At 40.4% G+C, this 24,894-nt stretch overlaps 1 protein-coding gene across 2 annotated transcripts in view; it reads right to left on the bottom strand.

Moving 5' to 3' along the window:
- The window catches only part of LOC138949756 (large ribosomal subunit protein bL9m-like), a 62,005-nt gene that overhangs the window by 26,556 nt on the left and 10,555 nt on the right, over positions 1–24,894 (bottom strand). Inside the window, exons 6-8 of one of the 2 annotated variants that reach the window (XM_070321575.1) lie at positions 20,402–20,503; positions 19,034–19,114; positions 18,319–18,545 (exon numbers count right to left, since the gene is read on the bottom strand). In XM_070321575.1, the coding sequence (XP_070177676.1) occupies positions 20,456–20,503 (48 nt within the window). In that variant the 3' untranslated portion in view covers positions 18,319–18,545; positions 19,034–19,114; positions 20,402–20,455. Of the gene's footprint in view, positions 1–18,318; positions 18,546–19,033; positions 19,115–20,401; positions 20,504–24,894 lie in introns of those variants that run through there. The other variant, XM_070321576.1, reaches the window with a different exon arrangement.

The following is a 24,894-nucleotide window of genomic DNA, read 5'->3' as shown; positions in this document are numbered from 1 at the left end:
CCCGGACATCATTCAATTTTTCGTAAGTTTATAATTGGGTAAAAATTAAATCACACGATATGTTTGACACAGTATTATACATTACTTATAAGCACAGTACATGACACTAATAACACACTCCAAATATTATATGAATGAATCTGAAAACTAACAAAGCAATGAATTGATTAATTAAAATGCCATGCTATTCAACAGCTTCTTTTCTCAGGACATTCATAGATGGTGAAAATGATAACCCTAACCCTTTTTGTTATGATTTACCTAAGATCTGAAATGTGTGTTGCTTCAGACTGACCACCATAAGAATGAGGACTTGGGGCCCAAAGAGATGTTCCTGCCCAAGAAGGACTTCGAAAGGATTAGAAAGTAAGCAGAATATCAATTCTCAATAATATACTTATCTCTAGATTTCTCAGTTCATTTCCTTGTTTGTATGTACAAAGGCAGGCTGGTGTTAAAAAAATGATAAAGTTTGCTCTCTTAACGTTTGTAACCCTGGCCTGTGGGGGTCACATTATGCTCTCCAGGAAAAAAAATATTAATGTAACTTTATGAAAATAAATGACATCAAAAAACGAACTCTACCAAGACACTTATTCAGTTTTGTTGTTGTTGTTACAGGTTCACCATCTTGATTCGTCCTATCATGCTCAAGGACCCCCTGCAAGACAAGGACTCTCTTGTGTTTGTCTCAGAAAATGGAAGCGCCATCCGCTCCAAACTGATGTCCACCATCATCAAGGACACGTTTGGAGGGGTCAACGCGACCATGTTCCGAAAACTTGTTACATCAGAAGTAAGTAAACTTGTGTATTGGATTGTATTGCATTGACAAATTAATGTTGACATTCTGTGCAATGTATTTTTCTTTGACATGATTTATCAATTACTGACTTACAAAACGCTCCTTCTGTCTGCATTGCTGTGTCATTGTAGCATGGTTAACTGGTCGTAACAACTTACGGTTAGGTTATGAGTAATCTCCCCGTGACCCTAGTCAAGTAACTTTAGCCTAGACCATAAACCATGCTTCATTGAACAGGATTAGAAAGTTCAGCCTGTACATGTTTGTGATTATGCTGTGCAGTTTGCCGATGCATCTCAAGCCTCCCGCCACAACCTGGCTGAGCTTGCAAGTCACACAACGGCAACACAAGACTCGTACTATACGCCTGGCAGGACGTCCAACCAGCGATGCCAGGCCATGCTTGAGGTGGCCGACAAGGTGACGGGCGGCCAAGAAGAGGTTTGTTTGGCTGCTCAAGCTATTATGTTTTTATTGCACAAGTTGGTTCATAGTTATGTACAGAATATGAAAAAAAGCTAATGTTATGACCATTTTTTGCTTCATAAAAATCATTGTTGACATGTTTTGTTTTGTTTGCTTGTTGTTTGTTGCTTGGTTACTTGGATGGTTGGTTGCTTGGTTGGTTGGTTGATTTGTTTTGATATTGCCAATATGGGAGAAGGAATTTTTGTTACATTCCATAACGTTTAATGATATGCCTTTTCAAAGGAAGTGTGTTGCTTGACCGTATGAGTTTCTAAACCGCCAGAAATTGTTGATGTGTTTCAGCCAAGACCTACCACACGCCGGCGGCCGACAGCCACCATTACAAGACCTCCCACATCGGGACCGGCCTCACCAGCATCTCCACCATCTCCCGCCTCAACACCATCTTCGCCACCTTGCACCCTACCATCTCCACCATCTCCCTCAACAACATCTTCGCCACCTTCCACCCTACCATCTCCGCCACCTGCATCACCTGCTGAGTCTCAACCTGACATGGATATCCCACTGTGTGCCACCGTTCCCCTCTCTGCTGCTGATGTGGCAACTTTTGGGGCCTCTTGGTATCAACACAATACCAAGAGGTTACCCGAAAGTGACCTTCCAAAGGACACACAGCATCGGAGAGGGCTGCGGTGGTCGCCCAAAGACCACGAAGTACTTTTTAAGTACTTCGGGTGCTGGAGGGGCAAAGAGAATGTGCTGGGCTTAACCTGCCGTCAAATTGGCCAGGTTATCACCCACTTCGGAGTGAAGTTCTCCCAAACGTTCTCCCTGCAGCAGATCCGGGAAAAATTAAAAGGGTGGAACCCGAAGAAGCTGTAGTGGGAAGGGTTGGGAGAATTACACTCTGAAGTCTCTAACCCTAACCCTTTCTTTCTTTCTTCGTTCATGGGCTTAGACTCCCACGTTCACTCATGTTTTTAGCACGAGTGGATTTTTACGTGTATGACCGTTTTTACCCCGCCATTTAGGCAGCAGCATACGCCGATTTCGGGGGACTCTAACTAAATGATTTAGGCTTAATTTCTGCCTCCCAAACCTACAGAATGTCGGAGAGTTTTCTTGTTTTTGAGAGTGCTCCTTGTTTTCTTTTTTTTCTCATTTTTTTTTCAATTCTTTATTTACGAAGATGGTGAATTAAGCATATGAACCCTTTTTTTCAGTTCAGTCTTCCTTGTGTGTATGTATGTGTGAAGAATAAGAATAAGAATATAGTTTATTGTCATGAAACCATTTAGGTTTATAAGACACATACATGTACATAAACAACAACATAAATCATTATGGTTTTTTTAAGAAAACAATTGTATACGAACTTCCCCAACATGAATTGTAGATTGTCTTCCAACAACAGTTGACTGGGCATAGTATAAACAGGTATACTTTTATTGACCTGTTTCATTAATTGTTCTCTAAAATGTTTATACATATTCAATACAGTCATGTATCTAGCATATGTAATTCATTTTCTATTACTCCACAACGCTCAAGGGGTGGGCCCAATTGGGGTTTGGTTTTCGTTGTTTTTATGCTTTCTCCACAAAAGAGAAAGTTGAAATAGTGCACATGAAAAGAAAATGTTCAAGAGAAAAACCTGCACAAAAGAGAAAGTTGCAATGGTGCAAAAAAAACTAACTTGCACAAAAGAGAAAGGTGCAATGGTGCCAAAAAAAAAATTGCACAAAAGAGAAAGTTGCAATGGTGCACAAAAAAAAAATTGCACAAAAGAGAAAGTTGCAATGGTGCAAAAAAAAAAAAAATGGCACAAAAAAGAAAGTTGCAACAGTGCAAAAAATAAAAAAAGAAAAAGACAGGTTGAAAACAAATGCACAAAAGAAAGAAATTGCAACAGTGAAAAAAAAATGCACATAAAAAGAAATTTTGCAAATGTGCACAAAAAAAAAGTCCTTGTGGTGTAGTGGCTCAGCACGGTACCTCCCCCTTGGCGGGGGGGGGGGGTTACAGACGCAGGTTCGAATCCTGTCAAGGACCAAATTTGTGTGTTTTGTGAGGTAATTCTTATGTGCATTATCATTTTTAGAGTGTTTTTTTGTTATAAGTCATAACGTTTTAGATTAAAAAAAATGTTGACTCAGGGTCTTCAAAATCAGATTCTACACATCGGAAATAGGTTTGTCCTTGATTGTGCACGGAAGCAACTCTTCCTAAAGGCATTTGAATTGTCTTAGGGGTTAACCCTAACCCTAAGACTTGATTGGGTTGTATGGTGTAGGGTGGGACTTGGTTGGGGTTGTATGGTGTAGGGTGGGACTTGGTTGGGGTTGTAGGGTGGGACTTGGTTGGGGTTGTATGGTGTAGGGTGGGACTTGGTTGGGGTTGTATGGTGTAGGCTGGGACTTGGTTGGGGTTGTATGGTGTAGGGTGGGACTTGGTTGGGGTTGTATGGTGTAGGGTGGGCTTGGTTGGGGTTGTATGGTGTAGGGTGGGACTTGGTTGGGGTTGTATGGTGTAGGGTGGGACTTGGTTGGGGTTGTATGGTGTAGGGTGGGACTTGGTTGGGGTTGTATGGTGTAGGGTGGGACTTGGTTGGGGTTGTATGGTGTAGGGTGGGACTTGGTTGGGGTTGTATGGTGTAGGGTGGGACTTGGTTGGGGTTGTATGGTGTAGGGTGGGACTTGGTTGGGGTTGTATGGTGTAGGGTGGGCTTGGTTGGGGTTGTATGGTGTAGGGTGGGACTTGGTTGGGGTTGTATGGTGTAGGGTGGGCTTGGTTGGGGTTGTATGGTGTAGGGTGGGACTTGGTTGGGGTTGTATGGTGTAGGGTGGGACTTGGTTGGGGTTGTATGGTGTAGGGTGGGACTTGGTTGGGGTTGTATGGTGTAGGGTGGGACTTGGTTGGGGTTGTATGGTGTAGGGTGGGACTTGGTTGGGGTTGTATGGTGTAGGGTGGGACTTGGTTGGGGTTGTATGGTGTAGGGTGGGAAACAGCCACACACGCAATCCTCCACCCCTTAGGGTGACCTGAGAGTGTTGAGCTCAGGAACGCAACAACAACAACAACAACAACAACAACAACCTCTCTGTCAGATAGCAAAACATGGCGAACAAGTGATAGCTTCAACACTTATCTTGATAATCTTTAATTATATTTTATACAAATAGGGTAAAGAGAGAGAGAGAGAGAGAGGGTTAGGGTTAGAGAGAGAGAGAGAGGGAGAGGGAGAGGGAGAGAGGGAGAGGGAGAGGGAGAGAGAGAGAGGGAGGGAGAGAATCTGAATGTGTATTGATTATAAGTTCAAGAACGTGTCCATAAGCAATCTGCTTGTTAACGTTCTCAATGTTGTTATTGTTTGAAACGTGTGTATGAGAATTTGAATAAACACGCTTAAACCAACCTCTCTGTCTATTATGCCGGTGTGCATATGAGATTCTGTGCTGGTAAGTATGCGTGTGCTTGTATGTGTGTGGGCATACATAAGCCTGCACACATGTGCTTGTATAATAATAATAATAATAATAATAATAATAATAATAATAATAATAATAATAATAATAATACAGATGTTTTATATAGCGAGATAACTCCAGCAAAACGTCAGAAAACATCCCGCTTCACAAAAGCAGATAACAACAACAACAACAACAACTACAGCAGTCTTTAAAATACTAGAAATGCGCACTCCGTAATCAACATAACATATAAAACAAGATAAAAAAATAATCACGAAATGTACATTATTCCAAAATGTAATGAACACACACTTACGCACATAACACACATACACACACACAAACCTTCGAAATTGCACCATATTGTGCCTTCCAATGTGTTCTACATGTGGTGTAAGTTTCATCCTCCTCAAATTCACACCTTTTTTTTTTCTCGAATTTTTGAAAATCCTAACCCTAGGGTTGTGTGTAAAATAATAACATAACATAACGAAGAATTGGTGAAAATGAAAGAAGTCATCAAGTGGTCCATGATGAATTGTGAGGTGTATTTTTGTTTGTTTCTTTATGACATATAACTGTGTGTAAGAAATTGTGCAGTTTTAGCCAGAGACAAAAAAGTTAAACTGTTATGTTATTGTGACAATTTTAATACAGAAATCTTAAGACGGTTTACGAAAAACGTGTTCCTAACGCCTGTTACCTCAGGCTAACCCTAACCCTGGAAAGGTAATTTGGGTTAGACTAGTAAACCATCCTTCACTGACTATCAGAAAATTTTAATCACTCATAGCAATGTGGATATACATGTGATTTTCTCCAAACTTGTAAAAAAGGAAGCGCAATGGTCGAAATGAGTTTTTTCTTGTGCAAGGGTTACAGAGAAAATGCCTATTCGATGAGTTTTCACGTTTTGAAAATGGACGAATTTATCACGTGGTCCAATGAAGGATGGTTGACGGTGCGTAACCTAGTTTACCTGTCTAGGGTTAGGATTTTGAAAAATTCGAGAAAAAAAAGTTTAGATTTGAGGAGGATGAAACTTACACCACATGTAGAACACATTGGAAGGCACAATATGGTGCAATTTGGAAGGAATCGATCAATAAAAAAAGGAGTTATGATTGTTTTTCGTTCAAAAATGTTTTCTGAAATTTGAAGTGTGTTTTGGTAGATAGTAGCTTGCACTTTTGAGTGATGATAGAACTTATGGATAAGTATGACATGTGTGGATTCCAAAAGGCTAAGTTTGTAAACGAAAAAGATATGAGTTTTCCCACCTTTTTTTTTGATTGACAATCCTGAGCAAAGTTATGAAGGGATTACTTGCATATTTGGCACAAAGGTAGAAAACAAGCATATGTATGCAATACGGAAATATAAAAATACCTGATTGAAAAAAAAAAAAGTTATGACGTTTTGTAAATTAATGCAAAAATTTTCTTGCAGAAAATGAAAGCTGACATGATAACTAAGGTTTTGGTGCAAGAAAATCCCAAAAAAGTTAATCAACAAAAAAGATACAAGCAAAACAAATGTTGTCAGATTGGTCATAACAATAAACCTTAAGACGGTTTACGTTTTTCTAGCCTTCGTTACCTTGCCCAGGGTTAGAAAATAAGCATAGATCTTCTGACGGTTTACGACCATAGCGCTGTTTACCTTCCTAGGGTTAGGATTTGAAAAAATGTCTGTAACACATTTGTTTCTTTATCAATTGATCTCAAATTTTAGGACCAGTTGTTAGACTTCATTGTCCATCTTTTTGTCTCTAAATGTTATGGCAAATTGTTAATACGTAGCATTTGGTGTTCATATTCTGCCAACAAGGTCCTCTGCTTTTTCAAAGAGCGTTACCTGAAATGAAAATGCAGGATCTTATAGGGTGAACTTCGGTTCCATTTAAAGTAGAGGTATGAAATTTGGCATGCCTTATCTTTGAGGTATACTCTATATACATGCAAAATTTCAAAGTGATATCTTTATAAATGACAGAGATATTAGGATGTTTTGGATGGTAATTGGAAACAGAAATGGCGGGAATGGCATAACATCGTTGTTTTAGGACCAATATCTTTCTGCTTTTGCACAAAGGTGTATAATTAAAAGGTGTTGAATCATGTAAAGTGTCATTATTGTATGTTTATAAACAAGTGATTTATGATCATTATTTTAGTGACCAAGGTTCCTGAAAATGAAGAAAAAAATTGATAGAAAATCAGGATATGCTTTGATGTTATCGAAACTTTGCCATATGGTTTGTTCTCCCCATCCGTACACAACCTGATAAGTGCATGTTGGTAGCTTCATAAAGTCACAAATGGGAAAGGAAAAGCAAAGTGTAAAATTTCAACAATAAAAAAACAATATGAAAGCTTGACGCAGAGGATGACAACCCTGCATGCTAGTTTTAATTATGATAACGTACTACCATGCAAAAATTCAGTGAATTTGGATAGTAAATAAAGAAAATGACCATGTCATTTTTAGAAAATTTTGGCTAAGTCCAATGTAGTAGAAGAACTTAAGACGGTTAACGGTGTAGCCCGAGTTACCTGACCAGGGTTAGGTTCCTGAAAATGAAGAAAAAATTGATAGAAAAAAAACCATTGACCCTATTCCTTAGAAAATAAGACACATGATATTAGACAATAAGTAGTACACCTCTGCATGATTGAAATTCAAAAAAACACATTTCTTCATTTTTTTTTCGATTAAAAGCAAATGATGACACTGTACGTCTACACCAATAGAACATCACAGGGCCCCAAAAAGCACAGGTCTGACCCTGACCCTGGCCATTGCTTTTAGGGGCCCTGTGATGTTCTATTGGTGTAATCCAATGTCTGACAATTTCTACTTACAATTGTGTTAAAACTTACAGGCAAATATCAACGTAAATCAAACCACAGCTGTGTTGTTTTATACACTACACACTGGTATGATGAAAAAGCTTGTGAATTAAAAACTTTTGGGGTTATTACTTGGGGAAAAAAATTTTTGAAAAAAATCATAAAAAAAAAACCATTGACCGTATTCCTTAGAAAATAAGACACATGATATTAGACAATAAGTAGTACACCTCTGCATGATTGAAATTCAAAAAAACACATTTCTTCATTTTTTTTTCGATTAAAAGCAAATGATGACACTGTACGTCTACACCAATAGAACATCACAGGGCCCCAAAAAGCACAGGTCTGACCCTGACCCTGGCCATTGCTTTTAGGGGCCCTGTGATGTTCTATTGGTGTAATCCAATGTCTGACAATTTCTACTTACAATTGTGTTAAAACTTACAGGCAAATATCAACGTAAATCAAACCACAGCTGTGTTGTTTTATACACTACACACTGGTATGATGAAAAAGCTTGTGAATTAAAAACTTTTGGGGTTATTACTTGGGGAAAAAAAAATTTGAAAAAAATCATAAAAAAAAACCATTGACCGTATTCCTTAGAAAATAAGACACATGATATTAGACAATAAGTAGTACACCTCTGCATGATTGAAATTCAAAAAAACACATTTCTTCATTTTTTTTTCGATTAAAAGCAAATGATGACACTGTACGTCTACACCAATAGAACATCACAGGGCCCCAAAAAGCACAGGTCTGACCCTGACCCTGGCCATTGCTTTTAGGGGCCCTGTGATGTTCTATTGGTGTAATCCTATGTCTGACAATTTCTACTTACAATTGTGTTAAAACTTACAGGCCAATATCAACGTAAATCAAACCACAGCTGTGTTGTTTTATACACTACACACTGGTATGATGAAAAAGCTTGTGAATTAAAAACTTTTGGGGTTATTACTTGGGAAAAAAAAATTTGAAAAAAATCATATAAAAAAAACAATTGACTCTATTCCTTAGAAAATAAGACACATGATATTAGACAATAAGTAGTACACCTCTGCATGATTGAAATTCAAAAAAACACATTTCTTCATTTTTTTTTCGATTAAAAGCAAATGATGACACTGTACGTCTACACCAATAGAACATCACAGGGCCCCAAAAAGCACAGGTCTGACCCTGACCCTGGCCATTGCTTTTAGGGGCCCTGTGATGTTCTATTGGTGTAATCCTATGTCTGACAATTTCTACTTACAATTGTGTTAAAACTTACAGGCCAATACCAACGTAAATCAAACCACAGCTGTGTTGTTTTATACACTACACACTGGTATGATGAAAAAGCTTGTGAATTGAAATCTTTTGGGGTTATTACTTGGGAAAAAAAAAAAATTTGGAAAAAAATCCTAAAAAAAAAACCATTGACCCTATTCCTTAGAAAATAAGACACATGATATTAGACAATAAGTAGTGCAGAGGTGTACTACTTATTGTCTAATATTATGTTTTTTATTTAGGATTTTTTTCCCATGTTTTTTTTGTGCAAGTAATAACCCCAAAAGATTTCAATTCACAAGCTTTTTCATCATACCAGTGTGTAGTGTAGGGTTAGGTCTGTGCTTTTTGGTGCCCTGTGATGTTCTATACTCTAACCCTAACCCTAAACCTAATTAACATTTTCTTATAGTGCTCATTGAAGCAAGGTTTACTTGTCGTAACGCCAGTTACCTCAGGCTAACCCTAGCCCTGGAAAGGTAATGTGGGTTAGACTCTGTAAACCATCCTTCACTGACTATCAGAAAATTTTAATCACTCATAGCAATGTGGATATACATGTGATTTTCTCCAAACTTGTAAAAAAGGAAGCGCAATGGTCGAAAAGAGTTTTTTCTTGTGCAAGGGTTACAGAGAAAATGCCTATTCGATGAGTTTTCACGTTTTGAAAATGGACGAATTTATCACGTGGTCCAATGAAGGATGGTTGACGGTGCGTAACCTAGTTTACCTGTCTAGGGTTAGGATTTTGAAAAATTCGAGAAAAAAAAAGTTAAGATTTGAGGAGGATGAAACTTACACCACATGTAGAACACATTGGAAGGCACAATATGGTGCAATTTGGAAGGAATCGATCAATTAAAAAAGGAGTTATGATTGTTTTTCGTTCAAAAAAATGTTCTGAAATACAGGGTGACACAAAAAAAACAGATCCCACCTAAATGTGACAAACTCCAAAAGTATTAATTCTATTTACACATAATTTCTACCACTAAAGGTCAAGATATTGTTCATTGCATCCTCAAAGTTTTAAGTGCTTAGCTTGAGAACTCTGGTTTTCACATGCAATCACAAAACGTGCTCCAAATGAGAGCCCTGGCGCTGCAGGCAGACTTGTATGCGGCGGGCGAAGTTTTCGATCACCCTTCTGCATTCCTCCCTGGGGATCGCTCTTACAGCTGCTGTTAGGGTTTTTACTATTGAGGTTATTGACAGTCCCATGGTCTCTGAACTTATCCCTCCATCCATAGATAACTGATTTAACAGGAAAGTCTCTACGTCCAAACTGTCTTTTGAATTCCAGTTGAGCAGCGTGGATAGAATTCGACCGAAAATAGGCCTCGACTATAAATGTCTTATGCTCCGTTGTCCATGACATCTTGAAGCTCAAACTTGGTGGGCTGTTAGAACATCATTTCAGCTTGGCTCACCTGAAAAAATAAAAGAATCGGCTGATTATTTCAGAAAATATTAAACTTTTGGTGGGATCTGTTTTTTTCGTGTCACCCTGTATGAAGTGTGTTTTGGTAGATAGTAGCTTGCACTTTTGAGTGATGATAGAACTTATGGATAAGTATGACATGTGTGGATTCCAAAAGGCTAAGTTTGTAAACGAAAAAGATATGAGGTTTCCCACATTTTTTTTTGATTGACAATCCTGAGCAAAGTTATGAAGGGATTACTTGCATATTTGGCACAAAGGTAGAAAACAAGCATATGTATGCAATACGGAAATATAAAAATACCTGATTGACAAAAAAAAAAGTTATGACGTTTTGAAATTTATCGCAAAAATTGTATTGCAGAAAATGAAAGCTGACATGATAACTAAGGTTTTGGTGCAAGAAACTCCCAAAAAAGTTAATCAACAAAAAAGATACAAGCAAAACGAATGTTGTCAGTTGGTCATAACAATAAACCTTAAGACGGTTAACGTTTGTGTAGCCTTCGTTACCTTGCCCAGGGTTAGAAAATAAGCATAGATCTTCTGACGGTTTACGACCGTAGCGCTGTTTACCTTCATAGGGTTAGGATTTGAAAAAAGTCTGTAACACATTTATTTCTTTATCAATTGATCTCAAATTTTAGGACCAGTTGTTCGACTTCATTGTCCATCTTTTTGTCTCTAAATGTTATGGCAAATTGTTAATACGTAGCATTGGTGTTCATATTCTGCCAACAAGGTCCTCTGCCTTTTCAAAGAGCGTTACCTGAAATGAAAATGCAGGATCTTATAGGGTTAAGTTCGGTTCCATTTAAAGTAGAGGTATGAAATTTGGCATGCCTTTTCTTTGAGGTATACTCTATATACATGCAAAATTTTAAAGTGATATCTTTTCAAATGACAGAGATATTAGGATTGTTTGGATGGTAATTGTAAACAGAAATGGCGGGAATGGCATAAAATCGTTGTTTTGGGACCAATCTCTTTCTGCTTTTGCACAATTGTGTATAATTAAAAGGTGTTGAATCATGTAAAGTGTCATTATTGTATGTTTATAAACAAGTGATTTATGATCATTATTTTAGTGACCAAGGTTCCTGAAAATGAAGAAAAAAATTGATAGAAAATCAGGATATGCTTTGATGTTATCGAAACTTTGCCATATGGTTTGTTCTCCCCATCCGTACACAACCTGATAAGTGCATGTTGGTAGCTTCATAAAGTCACAAATGGGAAAGGAAAAGCAAAGTGTAAAATTTCAACAATAAAAAAACAATATGAAAGCTTGACGCAGAGGATGACAACCCTGCATGCTAGTTTTAATTATGATAACGTACTACCATGCAAAAATTCAGTGAATTTGGATAGTAAATAAAGAAAATGACCATGTCATTTTTAGAAAATTTTGGCTAAGTCCAATGTAGTAGAAGAACTTAAGACGGTTAACGGTGTAGCCCGAGTTACCTGACCAGGGTTAGGTTCCTGAAAATGAAGAAAAAATTGATAGAAAATCAGGATATGCTTTGATGTTCTCTAAACTTTGTCATATGGTTTGTTCTCCCCATCCGTACAAAATCTGATAAGTGCATGTTGGTAGCTTCATCAAGTAAGAAATTGGATAGGAAAAGCAAAGTGTAAAATTTCAACAATAAAAAAACAATATGAAAGCTTGACGCAGAGGATGACAACCCTGCACGCTAGTTTTAATTATGATAACGTACTACCATGCAAAAATTCAGTGAACTTTGGATAGTAAATAAAGAAAATGACCATGTCATTTTTAAATTTTTTTGGCTAAGTCCAATGTAGTAGAAGAACTTAAGACGGTTAACGGTGTAGCCCGAGTTACCTCACCAGGGTTAGGTTCCTGAAAATGAGGAAAAAAATGATAGAAAATCAGGATATGCTTTGATGTTCTCTAAACTTTGCCATATGGTTTGTTCTCCCCATCCGTACAAAACCTGATAAGTGCATGATGGTAGCTTCATAAAGTCAGAAATTGGAAAGGAAAAGCAAAGTGTAAAATTTCAAAAATTGCGTAAATTGTCCAATTTGGGTGAAACCTTTTCGAATGGGTAGAGGATATCAGTTTTGATTGTTTTCTCTGTTCCTGTTGATGCAAAGTGTTGTATTAAAGTAGATGCAGTCTTACGTAATGTTGGTTGACTACTTTTCATCGCTTGTGATCGCTTGTGGCTTGAATAATCACTTGTGAGGTGTATTTTTGTTTGTTTCTTTATGAAATATAACTGTGTGTAAAAAATTGTGCAGTTTTAGCCAGAGACAAAAAAGTTGACAAACTGTTATGTTATTTTGACAATTTTAATACTGAAATCTTAGGACGGTTTACGAAAAACGTTTTCCTAACGCCAGTTACTCAGTCTAACCCTAGCCCTGGAAAGGTAATTTGGGTTAGACTGTAAACCATGCTTAACTGAGCACCATCAGAAAATTTTAATCACTCATAGCAATGTGGATATACATGTGATTTTCTCCAAACTTGTAAAAAAGGAAGCGCAATGGTCGAAATGAGTTTTTTCTTGTGCAAGGGTTACAGAGAAAATGCCTATTCGATGAGTTTTCACGTTTTGAAAATGGACGAATTCATCACGTGGGTCCAATGAAGGATGGTTGACCCGGCTAACCCTAATTACTTGGTCTAGGGTTAGGGTTTTGTTAATTGGATTAAAAAAAAAGTTACAATTTAAGGGTGATGAAACTGCGGTCATTAGTAGAACCCATGAAAAGGGAGATTAGGATTCAATTTGGAAGGAATTGATCAATAAAGAAAGGAGTTATGATTGTTTTTCGTTCAAAAAAAATGTTCTGAAATTTGAAGTGTGTTTTGGTAGATAGTAGCTTGCACTTTTGAGTGATGATAGAACTTATGGATAAGTATGACATGTGTGGATTCCAAAAGGCTAAGTTTGTAAACGAAAAAGATATGAGGTGCCAAACATTTTTTTTTGATTGACAATCCTGAGCAAAGTTATGAAGGGATTACTTGCATATTTGGCACAAAGGTAGAAAACAAGCATATGTATGCAATACGGAAATATAAAAATACCTGATTGAAAAAAAAAAAAGTTATGACGTTTTGTAAATTAATGCAAAAATTTTCTTGCAGAAAATGAAAGCTGACATGATAACTAAGGTTTTGGTGCAAGAAAATCCAAAATGTGACCATGAACAAAAAAGTTATGAGAGAAATAGTCGTTTTTGCCACTGAAAATAGTCATAATCTTAACACGGTTTACGACTTGGTTACCTTGCCAGGGTTAGGTTTGAAAAATTGATAACAAATCAGTAAATTGTCCAATTTGGGTGAAACCTTTTGTAATAAGTAGAGGATAACAGTTTGCATTGTTTTCTTTGTTCATGGTCATGCAAAGTCTTCACTTAAAGTAGATGCAGTCAGACGTAATGTTGGTTGACTACTTTTCATCGCTTGTGATCGCTCGTGGCTTGAATAATCACTTGTGAGGTGTTTCTTTCTTCATTTCTTTTTGAAATCTCACTGTGTGCAAAAAATTGTGCACTTTGACCCAGAGACAAAAAAGTTGGAAAAACTTAGTTTTTTTATATGAAATTAATACTAAAATCTTAAGACGGTTTACAAAAACGTGTTTTCTGGGGGAATGACTTTTGTAGCCCTGAGAATGAGAATGTATTTACCCTAGAGCCTTGTAACATTGTGCAATTGATAAGCACTACCAGCCCTACTACTGACAATATCTTGGATACTGTACTGCGAAAGGAAGGTTGATTTTGAAAGGTTTGAAATTTCTGTTTTGTTCGTAAACCGAAAAACGTCTAACTTTGGAATTACCTCCCGACGGTTAGACTGAAGTATGTGCTTTGGAGAATTTGTAAGTAAGCGTGCGTTATGATGCAAGGTAGACGTGTGTCCTTGGCGAAATTTAGCTAAAAAGGGCAAGAAATAAAAAAGTTATGCTTAATCATAAGGGCTAGTTACCGTAAACCGTGCGTTTCGTTGAGCTGACCCTGATGTAATTTTACCTTGCTGACCTTGACATTTCTAAGAAAGCGATTTCAATAATTTTTGGATATGTAATAGAGTTGATGAAACCCTGTTGAATGGGACAAGTTTCATTTCGATCCGACCAGAAATGAGCAAAATAATGTTTTTTTCTCCAATTTGGATTTTGAAACGCAAGTGCGCCCTAAAATGCTGTTAAGTTGGGGTAGATCGAAAAATCATAGGGTTAGGTACCTTTTTGGAGAATTTTCAAACACTGAACCTGGCCCCAACTATTTTATAAGTACTGGGGGCCCCCCTGAGCCACATTTTAATCAAAAAATGGCTCCTCTAGCTTTATTTGGGGCTGAGATAGAGGCAAAAACGTCCGGCTCACGGTAACTCGAACTTTAAAAAAAATTAAAAAAAAAAACTAAATAAGGTATTTAGATGAAAGTAAATGCAAACGGGGCTAGCGCCCTTTGGCTAACCCTGAGCCACATTTAAAGTAGCTATGTGCAGGAGTTATTTAGTTATGATTTTTTTAAGCGTTTTTTGTGTGAGCCAGCTGCCCGACGAAACTAACCCCATAATGCCAGACGCCAGGCGGAGGAGCCACTAGATTGCCAATTTTAAAGTCTTAGGTATGACCCGGCCGGGGTTCGAACCCGCGACCTCCCGATCACGGGGCGGACTCCTTACCACTAGGCCAACCGTGCCGGTCCTTTTCCCGTCGCGATATAACCTTCGTGGTTGAAAACGGCGTTAAACACGAAAGAAAGATGTTCTGCCTTTTTATGAAATTCTTGTGGCCGAACACCCCGAAAAATTCTTACGTGTGCCTAGGTTACAACTCAATTGAATTTCTTGTACCACTGACATTGATACAATATTCACCGATTGCTTTCAACATGTCGGGGTGTGCCTAAATTGTCTCACCTGTGATTTGTGGCCTGAGGGATTCCATTTACAAATCACAGGTGAGACAATTTAGGCACACGTACCCCGACATGTTGAAAGCAGCAGGTCGATATTGTAATTCACGGTAAATCTATCCATTCAAAGGATCTTTCTTTTTGGATGTGAAGTGGCACCTCAATTCATCAATTTTATTCATGACTTGTCACGTACTTATCATCGCCTTCGGTGAAAGTATAGTCCCAAGGAATTACGATGTGCTTAGCACGACATTATAATTCGCTTGAGGTTATTATGTGCTTTTCTATATTTTACAGACTGACTTTTCCATGGCTTGTTCCTTTTGAGAAGACTGCAAAGGCCTAATAATTTTCAGTAACTTTTTGACCAAGTGTGTATTACATTCCTCTTTGTTTGTAGGCTCAATACCCATTGTATTGGTGGGTTTTTTAAAAGTCTGTAGTCATTTTTTCCTCAACCTTTTCGTTCATTCATAGACCATTTATCCTGGACCGCCAACTAGCTCTCTCTCCGCTCTTTCTCTCTATTACGAGGTAGCGGCCTCGCGCATTTAGGAACCTACGCTTACATGGCCTTTCAGAAATCGGGGGGATGTCATATCCGGTGTCGATTGTAGACATGGACGAAGTTGCCGAGGTAAGTTCTGAAAATGCTAAAATAAACTCAGCTAAAGTGCACATGGAACATGTTTTTCAATGAGTTTTCTTAAGTTTAGTTTGGAGTTTTGGATAATCCAGTTCATTGTCACCTCCCATTGTCACAAATAACTGGAGCGTGCTTTCTTTTCACTGTCTTCGAATCGCTGGCCTTTCAAACCGGACGCTAAGCGCCCCTGAAAGTTGAGCGTCGTAACCTCGAAGGGTCACGTGATGAGTTGGCGGTCCAGGCTATTTGGTCTATGGTTCATTGTACTGCACCCACCCCCACCCACCCCTTATCCCACCTCACCCCGGTTAGACTGGTTATATTTCAAAGCCAAACAGACTACTTTTTGATTCCAGTCTGCCAGTTGATTTTGTCCCACTACAGGATTGCACTTCAATATGTGACCCACCACCACGGAATGAGTCGCATGTCACCTTTGCGTGGTTTTCATATTTGAACATTTTCCTAACGAGTTTTTTATGCTCTATCCAGTGGTGAAAACCGTTTAAGAAAAGAGCGAAAACTGTTTGAGTTATAAGCCTGTGACTAAGGTGACCCTCACACTGTTACCAGACACTCCCCGGACTTATATTAAGCCTAGCGCAGAACCGTGCAAGGTGATATGCGACTCATTTCGTGGTGGAGGGTCACATGTTTCAACAGAAATGCAAAGACGCAAATGCTTTGCATTATTTCTCAAATACAGTGGAACCCCCCAATTTAAGACTCCCCCTTTTTAAGACCTTGTTTTCTCAGATTTTCTGTTCATAACCTCTGTAAATGTACCTCCATTTTAAGACTCCCTCCTTTTTAAGACCTTGTTTTCTTGGCTTTTTTTGAGGTCTTAAAAGGGGGTTCCACTGTAGATTTCCTCTTGTCATTTCTCTGAAGAAAGAAAAAATTGCAATAAAAAGATTTTAAAAAAAAGGTTTTGTATACTTGGAGGAGACTAATATTCAATTATTTTTTCCCTGAATGATGTTTTCAGTCTACTGTTTTGGGAGGGCCGTGAATTCTGATTGTCTCAGTTTTGCCTTCTAGTCTTTTGAAATAATTTTGTTTTAATAAATCAGTAATTTTGCACAATATAAGTTTAGATTTGGATAATATACATTTTCCTCATGACTTCTACTATTCAGTGGTGATCAGTTTCTTTGTGAGGCCGTATCATTCTTTTCTGCACAGGTGGGCAGGAAAAGTGAATTTCTTTTTGCTTTTTGGAGTTATGCACATGCATATGTCCTTTCACCAACAGTTGACCTTTTGTGTGATGCCTTGTATTTTTTTTAACTGTCCATGCTACCTGGCAGCCCTGAATGTTTGACTTGTTGACAAGTAAAACCTAGTGTTTTTGAGTCACTTGAGAAAATGTGACTCTATGTAATCGGTCAGTGTTAGTCTGTCCGGCCGGCCGGCCGTCCGTAGACACCACCTTAACGTTGGACTTTTCTCGGAAACTATCAAAGCGATCGGGCTCATATTTTGTTTAGTCGTGACCTCCAATGACCTCTACACTTTAACGATGGTTTCGTTGACCTTTGACCTTTTTCAAGGTCACAGGTCAGCGTCAAAGGAAAAATTAGACATTTTATATCTTTGACAAAGTTCATCGGATGTGATTGAAACTTTGTAGGATTATTCTTTACATCAAAGTATTTACATCTGTAGCCTTTTACGAACGTTATCAGAAAAACAAGGGAGATAACTAGCCTTTTCTGTTCGGCAACACACAACTTAACGTTGGGCTTTTCTCGGAAACTATAAAAGTGACCGGGCTCAAATTTTATGTGAACGTGACTCATTGTGTTGTGAATAGCAATTTCTTCCTGTCCATCTGATGCCTCATATAATATTCAGAACTGCGAAAGTGACTCGATCGAGCGTTTGCTCTTCTTGTTTTTTAAATGAACTCGAATGCATACTGATGTCGTGCTTGAAATAAAAATGCTAGAACATAAAACATGTTTTTCTGCAACATTTATCGTGTGTGTGTGTGTGTGTGTGTGTGTGTGTGTATGTGTGTGTTTGTGTGAAAGAAATAGAGCGAGCGAGAAGAGGAGTGTGTGTGTGACTGACAGAGAAAGACACTGACAGAGATAGACATGCAGAAGACAGAGATAAAGAGAGAGAGATAGCTTGACATGAGGACGGAGAAAAGCAGACAGAGCGAGACGGACAGAGGAGGCAGACAGAGCGAGACGGACAGAGGAAGGCAGAGAGAGGTTCCAGGAGACAGGGAGAATGAGAGTGACCCCGACCAAAGAGAGAAAGCGATCATGACGTCAGTGAAAAGTGACCTCCCATGAGCACACTTTCAAAAGAAAAGGGCGTCGTACCCAGCAGACAAGAGTTACAAATCAGTGCTCAAGTATTCACTGCAATGTCATGATTACTTTCCTGAACTGCCCAGCCGTGTGCTTGCCTCACTGTTTGCAAGGGGCGCAACTCTGCCACAACCAGAAAGCAAGTTATTTTGCAACATTGTATTTTCACATGCACCACAAACAAACACACAAAAAACACGTCTTTTAACTTTCTTTCAAGAATCTCCCAGACTCTCAGCCGACTGTTTTGTCTTCTTGATTTTTGTGGTCGGCAACCAGGTGGGGGGTAACTCTATCCGCTCGTCTTTGGACGGATCGTTGTGTCGTAGGACTACTCTCCCTTTCACCATCACCGACTTGACCCCGTTGACCTTGAAGCAGAAAATATTCTTTTGAAATTAAAAAGATATATAAGTTCGTGAAAGAAAGTCGTGTTTAATGAAAATGTTATCATGCACAAAAATATCCAGGCACAAATGGATGTGAAAATTATTCATTCTTATTCAATATTTTCTGCAAATACAGTCATCAAGCTGATAACTAAATGTACAAATAGACATTCACAATTAAAATTGAAAAAAAACTCTGTTGAGGGAGAGACCAAATAGTCAAATTCAGAAAACAATAATTACACAGACAGCAAGACAGAAAAAACGACACACACACACACGCATACAAATTCACGCCCACACACACACAAACTCACATGCATGCACACACACATGCATGCACACACACACACACACACACAAACTCATCCCCCCCCCCCCACATGCACACACACAAACTGACACACACAAATTTGCACCCACACACACACAGACACACGCACATCAAAATTATCATTGTGTGCACTTACAGTAATTCTGAAGTTGAACTCTTCGGGCCCTGTGATGGCTTCTTGGGGCAGTGTGATGCAGCTTTCTTTTACTTCCACACCCTGAAAACACACCAACAAAATCATTCTTCTTCTTCTGCTGGGCTCATGGGCTGAAACTCCCACATTCACTTGTGTGTTGTTTTTTGTTTGCAAAATTGGGTTTTTACATGTATGACCGTTTTACCCTGCCATTTAGGCAGCCATATGCCAATTTTGGAGGATGCATGTTTGGTATATTCATGTTTTTATTAATCTATAACCTAGCATTCTCGGAGGACAAGGATTACAGGATCTTTTCCGTGCGTACTTGGTCTTGTGCTTGCAAGTACACACAAAAGGGGATAAGGCCACATGTAAGTTGACCTGGGAGATCCGGAAAATCTCCACCCTTAACCCAACCTCCGCGGCCTGAATTAAAACACAACCTTCCGCATAGGAGACCATTGTCTTATTCACTTGGCCGTTGCACCCTATCATTCAAAGCACTTTGCTCTTTCAATTTTCACCGGATCAAATTGTGGGTGACACAGGCCAGATAATGTGGACCATGTACGACCCAAACTTTGTACAGAGAGATTCAAAGTCAAAAGTACAGCTTGTAAACGACCCTGGACTTCCAAATTAAACAAATGTTGCTGCCCTTTTGCAGAATATGGGATGTATTAGTGGAGGGGGGAAGACGGGGGCTGTGGCGGGGTGGTAAGACGTCGGCCTCTTAATCGGAAGGTCGAGGGTTCGAATCCCGGCCGCGGTCGCCTGGTGGGTTAAGTGTGGAGATTTTTCCGATCTCACAGGTCAACTTATGTGCAGACCTGCTAGTGGCTTATCCCCCTTCGTGTGTACACACAAGCACAAGACCAAGTGCGCACGAAAAAGATCCTGTAATCCATGTCAGAGTTTGGTGGGTTATAGAAACACGATAATACCCAGCATGCTTCCTCCGAAAGCGGCGTATGGCTGCCTTAATGGCAGGGTAAAAACGGTCATACACGTAAAGTTCCACTCGTGCAAAATCACAAGTGTACATGGGAGTTTCAGCCCACGAACGCAGAAGAAGAAGAAGAAGTGGAGGGGGGGGGGGGGGGGGGGGGTGGGTGACAGCTTCAGTTCAAAACGAAATAATTGCGACAACGTGAGTCAGCTACACAGTGGAAAGAAGTCATGTGACTTTGCTGTGCACAGCGGAACTCCCCTTAATAAGACCTCCATAAATCCAGAAAAAAATCAGGTTTTAAAAAGGAGGGAATCTTGAATCAGGGGGTCTTAAAAGGTGTGTGGGGGGGGGGGGGGAGGGGGGTGGGGGTGGGCTGTATCCTCTTTTCAGGACAGTCCCATCCAGGTACTCACAGCCTTTCTGAGAGCGACTCGGACGTTCTTGGGGGTGAGCACCCAGCTGTTGTCTCATGACATGGGCACCTTCAGGTACATCCCCGCCAGCTGCTTCACCGTCTGTAATCATGATAACGATCAAAACAAGGTATCGCATGTTTACAAAATTCCACATAAGAGAATCACCTGCAAATGGATATTAAAACCTCATCTACAAAAAGCCAACTGAAAGAACTTCAATCGATGCTAATTGTTTAATGTTACTTGATCATGACAGATGCCTTGGACTTTCTTTCTTTATTTGGTGTTTAACGTCGTTTTCAACCACGAAGGTTATATCGCGACGGGGAAAGGGGGGAGATGGGATAGAGCCACTTGTCAATTGTTTCTTGTTCACAAAAGCACTAATCAAAAATTTGCTCCAGGGGCTTGCAACGTAGTACAATATATTACCTCACTGGGAGAATGCAAGTTTCCAGTACAAAGGACTTAACATTTCTTACATACTGCTTGACTAAAATCTTTACAAAAATTGACTATATTCTATACAAGAAACACTTAACAAGGGTAAAAGGCGAAACAGAATCCGGTAGTCGCCTCTTACGACATGCTGGGGAGCATCAGGTAAATTCTTCCCCCTAACCCGCGGGGGGTGATGCCTTGGACTAATGCTAATGTTACAACACAGCTTTTCTTTTTTCCAATTTCTTTCTTTATTTGGTGTTTAACGTCGTTTTCAACCACGAAGGTTATATCGCAACGGGGAAAGGGGGGGGGAGGTGGGATAGAGCCACTTGTTAATTGTTTCTTGTTCACAAAAGTGTGGCAGATTTGATTAAAACCGGGGGCTGCCAGGGGATTGTGCAGGATGTTTCTTATTTACTCGTGATGTTGTTTGACCTCGCGTTGTGTTTTGTTTTGAGTGTAAGAATATTTCCCATTTCCCTCTCTTATCCCCGATGCAGTAGACTCTAGTTTTCAGCTATCATACGGCCAACGGCCTCTCTCTTGCAACGAATGTAGCCCACACCGTGGTTGTACAGTTTAAAACATCATTTTTATTCTACAAGTGCCTGAAATCAAAACATCGTCACTTTCACGCAGACTCGTTTCCTTTCTTCCTTCGTCACTTCATAACTATCTCTGTCGTGTCTCAGTACTGTCGCTGACTGTCGTTTAAACAAGGGGGGTGATTATCAGGTTCCCGATTGACAAGGAACTTATTCAGACTTAAAGTCTTTATAACAGAACTCCCGATTGACAAGGAGCTATTTAGTGCATGAGATACTATCACTATCAGATTCCCGATTGGCAAGGAATTTATACAAACGTTATAACAAAACTCCCGATTGACAAGGAGCCATTTAGTGCATGAGATACTATCAGATTCCCGATTGGCAAGGAATTTATACAAACGTTATAACAGAACTCCCGATTGACAAGGAGCCACTTAGTGTATACTGCAAGGTTCCTAGTTCACAAAGAATGATTAACAACAGATCTAAGCAATAAATCCTTACGGTTAGAAATGAAGGCCGGCTTCCGATTAACGAAGAAGTCGGCTAAGGTTTACTTTTCCCGGTTAACAAGGAATTTAGTTAAAGTTAAATGACTCCCGATTAACAAAGAGTGCCGCACCCGCGAAATCCAAAACATTATATAGACCTCAAATCTTTGGACTATTTCGCATAATCATGCGCTACAGTGAACTCTGACCCTGAATCACTTACTTCCGGCAAATAATCCGGTTCTTCCTCAATTTATACTACTCTATTTTCCGCTAACCGTCGTTAAACAACCATGTCCGTAAGCGACTATTATCCTAAAGAAACTTATCATTTTATCAAACAACTCCCGCACATCGATACTAACAGATTAGCAGCTGGTCGTCTGCTACAAAGTCACGTCTGCTTGAAGCGTCAGTGCTAAGCTGTTCTAAAAGCTAGCATCGTGCGTCGTAAATTACGTCACATAAAAGATGGCGTCAAGTGCATGCGTACCAATGAAGTCACTCAAACACGCGCACGCACACTGAATATTATTACGTGGGCTGCAAGGCTATTCCCTCACAATCCCCACCACTCAAATTCAATGTCATTTTGTTAACAACAATTACTTGAATAAAATTGCAAGAGATCATCTCGAACACATTCTAAATATTTCTTACTATTGCCCTCGAAATGTCCTCGGGCAAACTTATCATTATCCTTGCGATAATTATTGTCTCTTTGGTTGAACTGACTTCAACCACAAGCTATCTAACCTAGCCAGCGCTAAAGCTAAATGCATTATTGTCCGTGCTGGCCGGTTAAGAGTATCGAAACTCGTAAATGTTATAACTTCTCAGTTCGCCGAATGCATGGCGAAGTCGACGACCCACAGAAGGTTAGAGGTGTGTGATGACGGCGGCATTGATGACCCACAGAAGGTTAGAGGTGAGTGATGAAGGCAGCATTGATGACCCACAGAAGGTTAGAGGTGAGTGATGATGGCGTCGTTGCTGACCCACAGAAGGTTAGAGGTGAGTGATGATGGCGGCATTGCTGACCCACAGAAGGTTAGAGGTGAGTGATGATGGCTGCATTGCTGACCCACAGAAGGTTAGAGGTGAGTGATGATGGCTGCATTGCTGACCCACAGAAGGTTAGAGGTGAGTGATGATGGCGGCATTGCTGACCCACAGAAGGTTACGGACTTGCTGTGACACCGGTTTTGCAGGGGAGGGTGTCGCATTACCCATCCACCGGGAGCCAATGACGTTATGCGACTAATGTTCTTTGTAGTTAGACAGCGGGGTGGTTAGCAGGCATCTTCTTCTTCTTTCAACCAGTTGGCGGGTTAGCAGGTTAGCAGGTTATCATGAAATCCACCCCCTTACCCCTTTCTGGACTGAAAACCCCGACATGAAATGTCTAGTTGAGGAGGAACTTCCTGCTTGCTTTAAGAGCCTCCATCGTCTGTCCCACCCGCTGGCCCATGCCAACCAGCCGAGTTTCCCATCTATCACTCTGGGCGTGGGTAGTGGGCAGCTGGACGGGGAAATTAGCAGTGGGTAAGTTGTAAATGGGGAGCTGTGGCTGGGGGGGAGGGGGGCTGTAGTATCCGAAATCGGCTAGCATTTCCTCCACCTCCCTCTCTTTCCTCCTCTCCTCCGCTGTCCTTATCCCCGCTACCCTCATTCTTTGCTCCCTCGCCTCTCTCTTCTTTCTTTCGAAAGGGGAAATTGGGGGGTGGGATTGCAGGCGGCGAACCGGACCCTCCTCCTTCTTCTCTTCTTCTACAGTCGTGATTAAGAGACGGGGATGGGTTGAGAACACATGTCCTCTGAGGCTTTTCCCCGTCTTAAAGACCTCCCCGCAGTTCGGGCAGACACGCATCTGACAGAATAAAAGTAAAAATTTAATCATAAAGGGGCAAACGAATTTCTGACAGGACTGGGGCAGAAAATCAGTACTATGGGGTCGGGCTAACGGGGGGGGGGGGGGGGGGGGGGGTCTACTACAGCGATAATAGTCTATTTCCCCTTTTCTTTACCATTCCCTAACTGTAACCCTTCACCGCCATAACCTGGTAGGGACCCGTCCACCCGGTGCCTAACTTCTGATTGGCCTTGGGGGGGTACCACCTCCACACCAGGGACCCTACATCGTAGTTTCTTCTTTTACAGTTCCTGTCATAGGACTTTTTCTGCCTACTGGCGCTACTCTTCACGTTCTCTCGAACGAACTCAAAAGCCCGCTCCAACCCTTCCCGTAACCACTCCACATATTGGCTAGGGCAATCCCTCTTCGTTTCCCCCGGGGCCGGACCCACGACCATCCCGATAGGAAGAGTGACCTCACGCCCAAACATTAGCAGGTTAGGGGAACACTTAGTGGACTGCTGCTGGGAAGCCCTATAGGCCATAAGGACGAAAGGTATGTGATCGTCCCAGTCACTCCGTTGCTCATTAACCAAGATGGCTAACAGCTGTTGTAACGTCTGGTTAAACCTTTCTACGAGTCCGTCGCTTTGCGGTCGGTAAGGCGTAGTCCTCGTCTTGTCAATGTCCAGTAAGTCACACATGCATCCAAACAGCACACTCTCAAATTCCCTCCCTTGGTCTGTATGGATGGAGTTAGGTACGCCGAACCGGCTTATGAACTCTGTGACCAGCTTATCGGCCACTGTCTGTGCCGTATGATTCTCTAGGGGGTAGGCCTCCACCCACTTGGTAAAGTAGTCTGTCACTACCATGATATACTCGTTACCGTGATTGCTCATCGGCAAAGGGCCTACAATATCAATGGCTATTTTGTCCATAGGGGATCCCACGTTTACGTGTTGTAACGGTTCTTTCCCCCTCCCAGGACCAGGTTTCTTTCTCGCGCAAGGGATGCATTCCGCACACCATCTCGCCACATCACTATTCATCCCTGGCCAATAGGCCACTTGTTTGACTCTAGACAACGTTTTGTCACGTCCAAAATGACTAGACGATCTAACGTCATGTGTCATTCTCATAATGCGGT

The sequence above is a fragment of the Littorina saxatilis genome, linkage group LG16, assembly GCF_037325665.1.
Source record: "Littorina saxatilis isolate snail1 linkage group LG16, US_GU_Lsax_2.0, whole genome shotgun sequence".
Classification (NCBI taxonomy): domain Eukaryota; kingdom Metazoa; phylum Mollusca; class Gastropoda; order Littorinimorpha; family Littorinidae; genus Littorina; species Littorina saxatilis.
Note: the sequence above shows the minus strand (reverse complement) of the source record. Positions and strands in the feature narration are given on the sequence as shown.